Source organism: Mastomys coucha, unplaced genomic scaffold (assembly GCF_008632895.1).
Source record: "Mastomys coucha isolate ucsf_1 unplaced genomic scaffold, UCSF_Mcou_1 pScaffold6, whole genome shotgun sequence".
NCBI classification, from domain to species: Eukaryota; Metazoa; Chordata; class Mammalia; order Rodentia; family Muridae; genus Mastomys; species Mastomys coucha.
The window spans coordinates 116,335,515-116,350,367 of NW_022196912.1; the positions used below are offsets into that span (position 1 = coordinate 116,335,515).

At 45.4% G+C, this 14,853-nt stretch overlaps 1 protein-coding gene and 1 long non-coding RNA gene across 3 annotated transcripts in view; both read left to right on the forward strand.

The window, feature by feature from the left end:
• Nucleotides 1-1,146, forward strand: part of Golga5 (golgin A5) — a 29,621-nt gene extending 28,475 nt beyond the window's left edge. For both annotated transcript variants that reach the window (XM_031356299.1, XM_031356300.1), the window contains exon 13: nucleotides 685-1,146. In XM_031356299.1, coding sequence (XP_031212159.1) covers nucleotides 685-765 — 81 coding nt within the window. In that variant the 3' untranslated portion in view covers nucleotides 766-1,146. The remainder of the gene's footprint in view (nucleotides 1-684) is intronic.
• Nucleotides 1,147-5,698: 4,552 nt separating this feature from the next.
• On the forward strand, nucleotides 5,699-13,695 carry LOC116080879. The gene is made up of 3 exons (XR_004114650.1): nucleotides 5,699-5,748; nucleotides 9,504-9,753; nucleotides 13,410-13,695. It is a non-coding gene; the product is annotated as an uncharacterized LOC116080879 (long non-coding RNA).
• The last annotated feature ends 1,158 nt before the right edge of the window (nucleotides 13,696-14,853 follow it).

The following is a 14,853-nucleotide window of genomic DNA, read 5'->3' on the forward strand; positions in this document are numbered from 1 at the left end:
TGGGTCTTAAAGCCCATGCCCACAGAGACAACACTTCATTCAACAAGGCCACACCCACTCCAACAGGGCCACAATTCCTAATAGTGCCATTCCCTGGGCCAAACATATTCAAATCATCACAAGGGCTGACTGACCAGATACTGGCTATCACAAGTGCTCCAGCTACCTGTCAGTGTTAGATGCTGTGTGTTGCATCCTACAGAGTTTACACACCCCAACTGATGGGACTTCACGGCATTTATACTGCCCCGAGGAAGCCAGAAATTTGTCACTAATTCACATGTATCACTGACATGTTGTTCCTGTCAAATGTACTTTCCCATGTCTTCATCAACAAGCTGGCTAAACTGTCCCTCAGAACACATCACTAACTGTTCTACAAGGTCTTGCCAGCTAAAGTCTGTCTCTCTAGCAGTGCTATCCAAGCCCTCTGAATACGAGTCATGGATGTTTGGTGTTCAGGCTCTCCTCGTAGCTGAGAATCTGCAGAGTGCAGCTCTGTTCCTGAGCTCATTGGGTCACAAGTTTCTCCACTATTCAGTTAGTAAACAGGTACTGAACCTGACTATGTTCCAGACTGACCCAGATGGGTATGAAGACAAGACATAGTCCCCATCCTCCCTGTACAGTCCTCAGATAGACTGATTTATTGGCCATCACATGAATTGTTTTTTCTTCCTGTAGGCTTTGCTTCATCTCTGGGTCATGATCGTGCTGCTGACTTACTCACCAGAAATGCACCATGACCAACCGTATGGCAAGTAACAGCCGCTGGTTCCATGAGTGCCTGCCATTGTCCAGAGCTGGGATCTGCAGAAAGAACAATACTAAGACTGCTAGGAACAGTGCACAAGATGGTTTCATCATGGAAAGCTTTTCATCTTTTAACTTATTTCTCTGGTGTCTGACTCTCCCCTATTCCCATAAGAGTCTCTAAATGCAGACAGTAATTTGACAAATTAAGCTCGACTTTTTCTGAGTTCAGTTCCCTAGATATGTACAGAGAAAGAGAGAAAAGGAGATTTGGGGGTGTTCACCTCTGTGCAGACCTTTCTATATTTTAGGTGACACTGACTATGGGTTATAATCAGGGAAACTAATTGTATTTAGTGATAAAAATAAAAAGATTTCTTTTTTAATAATTTAGAGTGCTTTATATTTTCATATATTTAACTGCAAATATATTTAATTTTTACATGTTAGATTCTTGGTATAAGTCTTTTCTTAAATATATAAATAAAATTCACTGTGCATTTTTCTTTTTTTTTTAATGACTTTAATCCCCTTTAAAGACCTTTCTGATGGTTATCAGTGAATGTGGCTGAAAGTCACAGCCACAGTCACTAGGTAGTTGTAGAAGCTCCTCACTGCTCTCTTCTCTACCCCTGAGTTGTCTTGCTTTCCCCAGTGTGTATCTCATGGGGTGTGTAGCCCCTGCTTGTAGCATATAGGAGATGTCTGTTTACCAATACTGTAGCCAAAATACCACACTTATAGTGAGTACACAGTTTCTGTATGACCAGCATGATCTTTGAATTGTCCTTCCTCTCCATCTTCGTCTCTAGATTCACATGTTTTGTCACCCAAGTCCTCGTGGTCTCTTTGTATGTAGTTAATACATGTGATTCTTGGGCAGCGAGTGGGAGCAGTCCCCTCTTGGGCCTGTCTTGATGTGGTCACTCGAATGCCCACTGAGAACCTTGGTGACACCATTGCCACAACTTGAGCTGGCATGGGCCATAGAAAGCCCTCAGAACCTTGCACATCATGAAATGGATGTTTCCTACTTTTTATAATTAAACGTTAGGCATAGTTGGGCTTTTGCTTTCAGTGTATCAGAAATGAAAAGGATGTTTCACATCATATAAACGGGGGCTTGGCCAAGAACTCAGCACTGAGACTAAGAGATTGATAGCAGGATTGTTCCTGGAGATGAGCCATGACAGTCTGAGCTATGAAGTTAGGTCTATCTCAGACAAGTAAGAAAGAGTTCAGTCTTGTTAATGGATTTTAAGATTTTCTTTCTCTTCATTTGGAAATGATTCAGGAAAATGATTAAAACCAGGTGCCCCCCTTAAATGGGAAAGCACATGCTCAGCAGTGTGCTGCCGACTTCCCGGCTTTGTGTAGTCCTGCCTCTTGTTGGGACATCTGCAAGTCTTTTGTCCAGTCTGCACATTCTTGGCTTGGGCAATGTTTGACTGAGTGTTTCCGGTTCTGTACTCACTTGCCTTTAATTGAGTTTCAGATTCATTACTCTTGACCACTCACAAACTGGGCAAGGATATGCGAAACCTTGACCTCGTTAGAAGGCTTGCAGGAATGCCAAGGCAGTGTCTTCTTGCGTCCAGTACTGTAGTCAGAGGGATTTCAAACATGCATATAGAGTTCTTGGACTGCCTTGTATTGATAGGTATCAGTTGAAAAACATCATTTCTAAAATTCTTTTTCTAGAATTTGTCTTTTGTGAAGAACACCATTTCTACTGCTACAGAGCAAAACTTTCCAAGGAAAGATTTTTTTAAAAAAATATGATCTCTTTCTCTGTTGAGCAGCTGGAGAGTCGAAGGTAAAGGCCCCCAAATCCAGCCAGATGCTCAGCTTACCTGTGGGATAGGGCACACTCCTCAGGCCTCACCAAGCTCCAGTTCCCAATTGCCAGGGGTCACCTGAGTACTGGAAATGACAAAGTGGGCCTCAGTGTGGGTACAAGAAGGCAGGAGGAGCTGATGAAGCCTAAGAGTCAAGGACCAATGGCCGGTGGCACCTGGATTCACAGGCCTTAAGAATCCCGATGGAGAAGCAAATGAATGAATTAAGGGTTAGACTGCACCAATGGCTAATGTAACCATTCACAAACTGGGCAAGGATATGCAAAACCTTGACCTCGTTAGGTTCACATGTTTTGTCACTCAAGTCCTGGTGGTCTCTTTGTATGTAGTTAATGCACGTGGTTCTTGGACAGCAAGTGGGAGCAGTCCCCTCTTAGGCCTGTGGTTCCTCGAATGCCCACTGAGAACCGCGGAGCTGGACAGCAGACCTCTCAACTATCACCATAACTGCTCCTGCCCCTTGCTTCGAGATTACTTGCTCCCACCCTAGATCTGACCCATGACACATCCAGAGGACCTGTACAAACAAAAAGGGAATAAATACCACTTGAAGCTTCCTATCCCTGCCTCCCACAAGTTCTCTACCTGTTAGGTTTGTTAGAATTCCACCATGGTGCCATGAACTCTTGGACCACAGCTGGTGGTTTTAGGAGGTTGGAAACCCTTAGAGGTAAACCCTGGCTGGCAGAAGAAGGCCACTGGGGGCAGACCTTGGCCCCACTCCTCTCTCTTTTTCCCAGTCTGCTAAGAGCAGGCAGCTCATGGCTTCACAAACCCACCATGACTTCCCTTCCATGATGGAGGGGACCCTCTGAAACCACAGGTCAGAAGAACCTCTTTAGGTACTGCTTTTTGGTATTCTGTCAGCACTGAGAAGAGGAACTACATTCCAACTCAAGACTAACCGTTCCTTCCATTAAAATTTGACCTTCAAATGCAAACCATCAAAGATGCCAGCAATCCACCCCACCTCTTGAGTGTGTACTGCTCGTCCCTGTTTCTACCTTCCCTGTTTGTTCCTGCACTTACATGTCTATTTAAACTTTTTTTTTTTTTTTTTTTTTTTTGGTTTTTGTCTGTCTGTGTAGCCCTGCTTGTCCTGGAACTCACTCTGTAGACCAGGCTGGCTTCGAACTCAGAAATCCGCCTGCTTCTGCCTCTATTTAAACTTTTTAATAAGTCCAACCTCACAAAAAAGAGGACTGGCTAAGAGGAATGCCCCATATTCTCTTCTGCCCACATTCAAACCACACCAATACTCCTGTTTGCTCCTGAGAACATGGACTCAGTGGTTTCGCTCACCAGATACCTCAAAGTAAGCACCGCTTTTCAAAGTACACCTTGGAAAAGACTGGGTAACATCTTTTGTAAGCTACCTTGAGGGGGGAAAATTAGGTGGCAAGATAATTTTACTTTTCAATGTTTAAAATCTTTGAGAACATTACATAATATATATAAATAGTATAAATAATATAATGTAAAATATATAGAAGGAAGAGTTTATTTGGGAATTTGGTTCCAAAGAGTTAGATGTCTAGATGTCCATGAATATGGTGAAGGTATGGCAAAAGGAACAAGAAGCTGAGAGGTCACATGTCAATTGCACATCAGTAGAAGAGAACAGAAAGAGGGTGAGGCTCAAAGCTCACCACAGGTTGTACTTCCTCCAGGATCTGTAACCTCCCTAAACAGCAGCTGAGGACTAAGTGTTCAAATACACGATGCTATGATAGACATTTCTCATCCAAGTCACACCTCCTGGCATTTGTTTCATTTGTTTACATTTTTAAGAGAGAGATCTGTTTGGAAGAATTTTAAATGGTAGTAAGACTATAATTTGAATAATGAGTGTGGTGTGTCCCAGCTCCTTCTCAGATGTAGAATGTGAACAGCAGTGTCTGTCCTCAGGGATCTTACAGTTAAGTGGGAAGGCTAACTGTAACTGTCATTTAGTGTTAAGTCACTGAACAGAAAGAAGTAAAATGGGCCATGGGTGCGAAGTGGGGCAGCAGGGGGTGGAACTTGTGTGGTAATGCGGGATAGAAGGATATGGGTGGACTTTCTTGGCTGAAGGTTCAGTATGAAACATCTGGCTGAGCACACACAGTATGCTTAGAACCTCAAGGGGCCAGTGTGGCCGGAACAGAACTGGAGCGGGGGGCATGCACAGCCAGCCTCAAGGGACCATCAGCCAAGGGAAGGACTTAGGTTTCAAAACCTCTGTGTCTGAACAGTAACCCTGTGTGCCCTGAGTCAACAGTACCTCTAAGCAGAGAGAACCTTGAACACCCTATGCTTGTGTAGGATCTGGAGATTACAGTTGCCACACTCCGGAGGAGCATTCTGGGTGTGGCAGTTGGCTTTGCGGAGGTGAACACAGCTGAGCCCTTAGCACTGCCTTCACGTGTATTAACCAGAAAGATCCAAAGCACTGAACTGCTCACCGGTGTCACAGAACAGCTGCATAAGCAGCTTAAGTGAAGGACTTATGTGGGTTCGCAGTTTGAGAAGGGTCCATCCATGATGGGGAAGGACAGAGCACACTGGGACAGGAAGCAAAGGGGAATGCAGTGGATAGGGCAGTGGGCAGAGCAGTGTTTGGCCTCCAAAAACACTCCCTTCTAACTTCCTCTATCTAGGCCCCTCCTTCTGCTTAAAGCACTTTTATATTATGAATCCATCAAGGGATCAATCCATTTATTAGGTCTGGGACCCCAGGACCTAATAAGTTTCCCAAATCCTAGCAGTTTGCAACCAAGCCCCTGGAACATGACCCTGTGGGGGAAATTTTGCATTCAGATGACACCAAATCAAGGAAACCAAACATTTCTTCCAAACTTCATGATATCTTCATCTTTGTTCACAAACAGAAGAACAAAATCCAAGAGTAGAACCTTCTGTGTATGTAGGCCAGCCTCTCCCTCTCATGGACTAACTTTAGTGTGAAGCACTGCTCGACATCTCTGTAGTCATACCGTCAGAATTTAGACCTGATCTCTTATATGACAGTCATAGTTAACCCCTGTGGTGTCACAGAACACTGCCTGGCATATAAGCAATACTTCTCTACTCTCCATATTCACACAGTATCTCTGGCTTCTAAAGCCACAGGGAAGCAGAGAAACAAAATGGACAGGTATGTGACCAGTTAGGGAGCATTTAGACTGCACAGCTTGACAGTGTACCCAAGGGGGAAAGCAGTAAGGATTTAAAGCTTCAAAGTAGGGGCTGGAGACTTGACTCAACAGGTAAGAGCATGCACTAGTCTCAAAGAGGACCCGAGTTCAATCTCAGACCCGTGTTAGGTGTCTCACAACTATGTGTAACTCCAGGTCCAGCAGTTCCAACATCCTTACCTCATTTGGCAGTACACAGACAGACGCATGTGCACCCCCCACCCACCCACATACACACACGAGGGAGGGAGGGAAGGAGGAAGGGAGGGGGGGGATTTTTTTTAAATACTGCAGAGCAGCAGGCTGGAGATGTGACCTAGTAGTAGAATATGTGCCTAGCTTGCATGAGGTCTGGAAAATAAAACACAAAGGAGTAAATTGAGCTGAAAATATTTCTGGTTGATCAATTTGGTCTACTGATTGTTTTATTTTCATTTAAAAAAAAATGTATGTATGGAGGGGGAGCAAGAGAGGTGGCTCAGTGATTAAAAACACTGACTGCTCTTCCAGAGGTCCTGAGTTCAATTCCCAGCAACCACATGGTGGCTCACAACCATCTGTAATGGGATCTGATGCCCTCTTCTGGTGTGTCTGAAGATAGCAACAGTGTACTTATATAAATAAAATAATTAAATCTTGTTTGGAGAGATGGCTCAGTGGTTAAGAGCAACGACTGCTCTTCTGGAGGTCCTGAGTTCAAATCCCAGCGACCACATGGTGGCTCACAACCATCCTTAACGAGATCTGACTCCCTCTTCTGGGGTGTCTGAAGACAGCTACAGTGTACTTACATATAGTAAATAAATCTTTAAAAAAATAATAATAATAATTAAATCTTTTTTTAAAAATGTATGTGTGTGTATGTGTGTGTGTGTGTGTGTGTGTGTGTGTGTGTATGTAGGTGCCCATGGTGCAAGGAGAGGGTTTCAATTGCCTGGAGCTGGAGTTACAGATTATAAGCCAGTGGATCTAGGTGCTGAGAATCTAACTCAGTCCTCTTCAAGAGGAGCCAGTGCTAAGACTCTCTCCACCCCAAGGCTATTATTAGCAAAGTTCTATAGATGGTGTCTTTTTTTTTTTTTTTAAGATTTATTTATTTTATATATGTGAGTACACTGTTGCTGTCTTCAGACACACCAGAAGAGGGCATTGAGTCCCATTACAGATGGTTGTGAGCCACCATGTGGTTGCTGGGAATTGAACTTGGGACCTCTAGCAGAGCAACCAGTGCTTTTAAGAGCTGAGTTATCTCTCCAGCCCCTATAGATGGTGTCTTAGTCAGGGTTCTCTAGAGTCACACAATGTACGGAACGTCTGTATGTATTAAGGGAAAGTATTGGAATGACATTCAGTCTGCAGTCCAATTAACCCACGAGGCTAGGTGTCTTAGCTGGTCTTCTGTATAATGTGCTGGCAAGTAAGTGAAAGCAGATGAAGACAAGGAAGCCTTCTTTCTTCCATATAGTCCTTCCGTAGGCCTACCAGCAGAAGGTATGGCCCAGATTAAAGGTGTGTCCCACCACGCCTGGACCTAAACTGTTCTTTACTTGGAATTGTTCCATCCCAGGCTGTCCCTGAACTCAGAGATCTGCTTGTCTGGAGGGGAAGGTCTTTGGGATGTGAGTTACAGAGGGCAGAACCCACCTGTGGGCAGAAGCAGCTGTGAGGCAGCTGTGTGCATCAGGAAATAGAGTGTGCCTGCACTGGCAGCTTAGGATTCCTCAGCTAGAGAACGGAGAGATCAGCCGGTTTCCATAGGAATTTCGCAGGGTACTTAAAGACTACTGTGTACATCAGAGAAAGACCGACTTTGTCTACAAGACTCCCGCAAAGGCAGGCCAGGATGTGGTGTGGTAGAGAGGGCTTCCAAAAGCAACAGGGTATTTTGGTAAGGTTCTGCAAACATTCTGTGCAGTGGCACCTTCCTCTGCCCCGCCCTACCTCTCCTCCACAGAGGCTTCCTTCCCTTATGGCTTCAGTGCTTGCTCTGCCGCTGTTTGCCCAAGTGGCCGACTGGTGCTCGTAACCGTATCAACCAGTAGCAACCCGCTTTGATTCATGAATGCAGTTTAGCTTAGTTGAATCCGAGAATTAATTAAATAAATCTTAAACATAATGAGTAGAGTGCGCATCCTCGGTGCCATGAGAACCTGTTCTTACTGCTTTTACCCTTGAAGCCAAGACAAGCCTACAGGACATAAATAACAGCACTGGGATCTTAAGATTCCACGAGCTGGGGGTGTGGCCACGTCAGAGACCCAGCTCCTCCCTCACCAGTCCATTGAAGAAAGAACTGGCTTTTCAAGTCAGATGTGGTCTGGCCTCATCAGCTCCGGCTCCAGCCACTGCTCATCTTATTCCCCCGCTGTACCAGTCGCATACCTTCCCAGCTATTTGCTGCCTTTGCCTGTGGGGAAGCTTGATTTCCTGAGCCCCACCCCCCACCCCTATCCCCCATCTCCCACCCCTCCATCCCCCCCACGCCCCCCAGCCTGGGCCGTGAGACCTGACTTGCTTTGAAGTTGAAATATCAGTGAAGACAGATGGGCCACTCCTCCTAGGAGGAGGGTGCCTAAGGTGGCTACCTGGGGGGGTGTAGGGGGTAGGGGTCTGGGATGAAGCCTGGATGAAAGGCCTTTACAGTGACATACTACTTATGGGTCACTAACAACCCCCCTCCCCACCCCACCCCATCCTCACTCCCTGTTGCCCTTAACTTGCACTTAACTCAAATATCCCCTCTGCTAGAATAATCTCCCTGGCACACCTTCGCCTGGTAATTGAGCTGTGACTTTCTCTGTGAGATCAAAACTAAGACCCATTTCACCAAGGGAAAAAAAAAAAGGAAAACAAAGCACGAAAGGATGGGGTCAACAGGACACAGAAGAACGTCCCCTCCCCTCCCCAGAACATCCACCTGTTTTCATTCCAGTGACCTGTGCAACAAAGGGAGATTTTGTTACACCAGGACCATAAAATAGGATTGACCTGAACTAGCAAGCTTGCCCTGGAGTCTCAGGATCCTAGAGGCAGACGGGAAGGCGAGAGGAGTGTATGTGACTGTGAATCCAGGGGTCAGGGGACAGAGCAGTATGGTGCTGGCTTTGAATGTAGATGGAGCGGCCATGAGCCAAGGAACATTTCTAAAACCAGGACTTCTAAAACAGGACTAACAAAAAGACCAGAAGCTGAAGGCAGGTGCTACTGATGTGTTTATAAAAAGATAAAGAGTGGAAGGGAGGATATGTTTTATGGAAGTGTGGTAAGGTATGCGGGGAGGGGATGTCTCAGCCGGCCCATGCCAAGGCATCCCTTCCCCCTGAGGGACCAGCCTCACGATGGAATAGAATAGAGTTTATTCAGGGCATGGGGAGGGGAGTTAAGAGAGTAGTAGAGGCAGAGAAAGGCAGAGAGAGAGAGAAATAGGGGAGTAGGAGTAGAGGCCGGCCACCAGCACATGGAGAGGGATCAGGGAAGGGAATGGTGAGAGAGGGGAGAGAAGGGGCGAGGGGACAGAGCAGGAGAAAGAAGGGAAGAGCAAGAGAGAGGAGGGGGCAAGCAGCCACTTTTATAGCTGGTCAGGCATACCTGGCTGTTGCCAGGTAACTGTGGGGTGGAGTTTAGACAGAATGCTAACAGCTACTGTCCTTGGTTGGGCACAGGCTGCAAAGTCCAGTAGGATGCTGCCCCACCCTCCCTCAATTCTCTTTCTTAGAATGGACGGAATTCCTACTCATGCGTCACTCTTGTGAGTTTGTTTGTTCTCAACTGGGAGAAGACAGAAGATGGCCTCCATGACAACCAGTTATCGCTGCCCCTGTGGAACAAACACAGACCTTGAAAGAGATATTGATGAGCGTGCACACTGTCAGGAACACAAAAATCGGAAGATCCCACTGGGCACTGCTCCTCTCCACTGGAAGGCCACTGTTCCTCCAGAGATACCAGCGTGAGCTTACCTCCGGGTCAGTGTTTCTCAACCTGTGGGTTGCAACCCCTCTGGGAGGGAGTGAATGACCCTTTCACAGGAGTCAAATATCAGATATTCCACATATCAGATATTTATGTGACGATTCCTAACAGTAGCACTGTGTTTGCTGTCTTTGTTTTTTTAAAGATTTATCTATTTTATGTATATGAGTACACTGTTGCTATACAGATAGTTGTGAGCCTTCACGTGGTTGTTAGGGATTGAATTTAGTACCCCTGCTCACTCCGGTCAGCCCTGCTCCCTCAGTCCCTGCTAGCTCCAGCCCAAAGATTTATTTATTATTATAAATAAGTACACTGTAGCTGTCTTCAGACGCACCAGAAAAGGGTGTCAGGTCTCATGATGGGTGGTTGTGAGCCACCATGTGGTTGCTGGAATTTGAACTCAGGACCTTCAGAAGAGCAGTCGGTGTTCTTACTGGCTGAGCCATCTCGCCAGCCCTGACCTGCTGTTTTTGAGGATCAGGACTGAGGGGACGGTAGACTTTTAATTTTATCTGAGCCCTGACCTGCTGTCTTTGATGGTCTAGGACTGAGGGGACAGTAGACTTTTAATTTTATCTGAGGGCAGTTGCAGGCTCATCCTGCCCTTAGCCATTCAAAGAACAGAAATCCCCAGGCAGGTAAATAAGAGCATTTGCTTTATTTTTTTAGCCATAAAATTGGATCTAAAAGCATTTCAAGTCATCTGAAGTGGGGATTCCCCTCTGATTATTAGAGTAGCATTTTTTAATTGTGGAAGACACACATTTAAAGACAAAAATATCACCCGCTAACAGAACGACTTATCTGCATTAGCCAGCCAGCATGTTTTCTCCAGTTCCGTTCCAGACCTTTTTCTTTGGCTGTGTATGCACGTCTATAGAAAGGCTAGAAGCAGAGGAAGAAAGCTCTACGTTAGCAGGTTTCAACCCTCCTAATGCTGCGACCCTTTAATACAGTTCTTCATGTTGTGGTGACCCCCAACCATAAAACTATTTTCATTTCTACTTCATAACTGTAATTTTGCTACTGTTATGAATTGTAGTGTAAATATCTGTTTTCTAATGACCTTAGGTGACCCTTGTGAAAGGGTTGTTTGACCACCAAAGCAGGGTCGCAACCCACAGATTGAGAACCACTGCTGAAGTACTGTGGAACATACAGTTCTATCTATCTATCTATCTATCTATCGATCTATCGATCTATCTATCTATCCATCTCTCCCCCTCCCCTTTCTCTTTCTCACACACACACACACTTTTTCTCTCTTTGCTAAATTCTATCACAAAGCTCCATCCTCAGCCTACATCTCCATTTTTTTTAAAGATTTATTTATTATGCATTTATTATAAGTACACTGTAGCTGTCCTTAGACACACCAGAAGAGGGCATCAGATCTCATTATGGGTGGTTGCTGGGATTTGAACTCATGACCTTCGGAAGAGCAATCGTTGCTCTTACTCACTGAGCCATCTCACCAGCCCCCACATCTCCATTTTTAATTGTATTTTTTTTCTCTCTTTTTATTCAGGGCATGGGGAGGGGGGGGTTGAGAGGATAGTAGAGACAGAAAAAGGCAGAGAGAGAGAGAGAAAGAGAGAGAGAGAGAGAGCTTTAATTGTATTTTTTTAATCATACAATACACAAATACATGCTCATTGTAAAATTCTGAACAGCCCATGTCCCTCAGCCCTGTCCTTCCCCTAATTCCCTAGTGACAACTTAGGAGGAAGCAGGATAGCTACACAGAGTTCAGCAAATGTGTGTTGGGGGCAGGAAAGGTAGCTATGGTGATTTGGAGTGGATCTTTCCTGTCCCTCTGTGATGCTCTGGATGTGTAGTTTGGCAACAGAAACATTCGAGTGGCATATATGATGTCTGGGTTCAATTCCCAGCAGCGTCTAAAAAACCAAAGGAGGTGAGATAAAGACTCAATAAAAACAACAGCTACATAAAATAAATAAAATAAAATAAAAGGGGGCTGGAGAGATGACTCAGCTCTTCCAAAGGTCCTGAGTTCAGATCCCAGCAACCACATGGTGGCTCACAACCATCCGTAATGAGATCTGACGCCCTCTTCTGGTGTGTCTGAAAAAAGCTACAGTATACTTATTTATAATAATAAATAAATCTGTCGGGCAGTGGTGGCACACGCCTTTAATCTCAGCACTTGGGAGGGAGAGGCAGGCGGATTACTAAGTTCGAGGCCAGCCTGGTCCAACTACAGAGTGAGTTCCACGACAGCAGCCCAGGCTATACAGAGAAACCCTGTCTCAAAAACAAAAACAAAAACAAAAACAAAAACATAAATCATCAATCAATCAATCAATCAATCCTTGGGCCCAGAGCCAACAGAGGTCCTGAGTTCAATACCCAGCAACCACGTGATGGCTTATAATCATCTGTACAGCTACAGTGTACTCATATACACAAAATAAATAAAATAAATCTTAAAAAAAAACAACAGCCACCAGATGAACACACAACTGTGTGTGTATGTGTGAGAGTGTACACGTGCATCTGTGCACAACTCAGGAAGCCAGGGATCAGTGTGGGTGTCTTCTACCACTCCCCACCGTATTTTTTGAACCCGGAGCTCACTGTTTGAGCTGTGCTGCCTGGCCAACCAGCTCTGGGGACCCATGATTCAGAAGCAACTGTACCATAGATTATTTCAGGACAGTGCATCAAGTCGAGAGGCACAGACATCAGCGAGGCTGCTTGATCACTTAGTACAAACAACCTCTGGGCTCTGGGGAGATGGCTTATCAGGTAGGAACGTCTGCTGTTACAAGCATGAGGACCTGAATTGAAATCCACAACATCCATGTAAAATGCTGGGTATGGCCACACACATATCTATAATCCCGGCATTGTAGGGTACAGAAACAGGAGTATCCTTAGGGCTTTCTGGCTGCTAGTTTAGCTCCAGGTTTAATGAGAGATTCTGTTGTAATAAGGTAGACTCTGATAGAGTTGGATACCTGAAGTCCTCCTCTGGCCTCTGTATGCTCTAGAGCACACAAATGCACACATACCACACAAACACGGTACACACGTATTTTATCTGTAGTTGCAAACCATGCTTTTCAGTTATTATTATTATTATTATTATTATTATTATTATTATTATTATTATTATTATATAGACACACCAGAAGAGGAAGTCAGATCTCATTACGGATGGTTGTGAGCCACCATGTGGTTGCTGGGATTTGAACTCAGGACCTTTGGGAGAGCAGTCAGTGCTCTTACCCACTGAGCCATCTCACCAGCCCTTAAATGTCCAGATTTTCTTTTTTCTTTTCTTTTTTTTTTTTGGTTTTTTGAGACAGGATTTCTCTGTGTAGCCCTGGCTGTCCTGGAACTCACTCTGTAGACCAGGCTGGCCTCGAACTCAGAAATCCACTTGCCTCTGCCTCCCAAATGCTGGGATTAAAGGCATGCGCCACCACAGCTTGGCCGCTTTTCAGTCTTATGGTTTCTTCTAGTATGGTTAGAGGCTCTTTTCTTTTGCTATGTCTCCATTTTAAATTCTGACATTATGCTACTCACAGATTGCTTTCTGAAGTTCAATTCATTGAAATCCACTATCTTTATCAGTCTTAATGATAGTGAAACTTCCCTAACTCTTTCTGTTCTTCCCCAGGAACTCAGAAGAGTCCATGGAGGAACACTGATTACTGGCTTGCCCCTCACGGCTTGTTCAGCTTGTTTTCTTATACCACCTAGGACCACCTGCCCAGGGGCAGCACCATCCACAGTGAGCTGGGCCCTCCCATATAAATCGTCAATCAAGAAAAGGCCCTGCAACGTTTGTCCAAAGGCCAATCTCATGGAGGAATTTTCTCAAATAAGGTTCTCTCCTTTGAAATGATCTGAGCTTGTGTCAACAATGAACTAACACACTGCACAAGTCTTAAAACTGTTAATAACCACCTAAGATTGCTTTTTTTATAGTCTCAGCCACTGCTGGTGTAAGTTTTTCCCATTGCACTAACGTTGGATGTTTAGGAGACAGAAAACCGCCATTCTCAAGTAACGCTGTCATGAAAGACTGGATGCTCCAAATCTTTCCTTGGCTTTAAAGGAAAAGTGAGGGGCCAGGGCACACCAGAGTGATTGGGTTGCAAGCCACGTGATGACTCTTCAGAAAGATTGCATGGATTCACCCAGGCACCAGCAGTGAGGCACTCTCTGTGATCCCACAGACAGAAAGTACTAGAAAGGCAGGCACGTTGGCACACAGCATGCTGGCTCACTGGCCTCATATACCTATACAGGAAGGTAGAATCTTTTGTGTCTGCTCCTTGAATAAGCTTTGCAAGAGCTGCTCATTTTAAATAGAGATCTGAAGGAATGGAGTGGCTATTCTGGAAGTTCTGGGACTATTTGACCCCTGAGCAGCAGGCCTAAGTTAGAGTCGAGAGGGCTCGCCTTTGTGGACTTCCTTCAGAATAGGCAGGCCTTCCAAGAGGCATTACCAGAATGTACTGGCTTTACCTGGTGTATTAGTCAGGGTTTCTATTCCTGCACAAACATCATGACCAAGAAGCAAGTTGGGGAGGAAAGGGTTTATTTGGGTTACTTCCACATTGCTGTTGATCACCAGAGGAAGTCAGGACTGGAACTCAAGCAGGTCAGGAAGCAGGAGCTGATGCAGAGGCCATGGAGGGATGTTTCTTACTGGCTTGCTTCTCCTGGCTTGCTCAGCCTGCTCTCTTATAGAGCCCAAGACCTCCAGCCCAGGGATGGCACCACCCACAAGGGGCAATTGAGAAAATGCCCCACAGCTGGATCTCATGGAGGCACTTCCCCAACTGAAACTCCCTTCTCTGTGATAACTCCAGCCTGTGTTAAGTTGACACACAAAACCAACCAGTACACCTGGGCAGGGGCCTCTGAGAAGTCTGCATGCTGTCACGTGGTAGGATCCAGCTTTAACAGGCTGCTGAAGCTGCACAGCCCACACAGCTGCCATTAAGTAGTACAGAAGTCACTCTCCACCATTTTTGTCTGACTTCCCACTTCCAGGATCGTACGGCAGCTCAGTGCCGTTCCCACCAGGACAATCCCCAAAGTGAGTCTCTGCT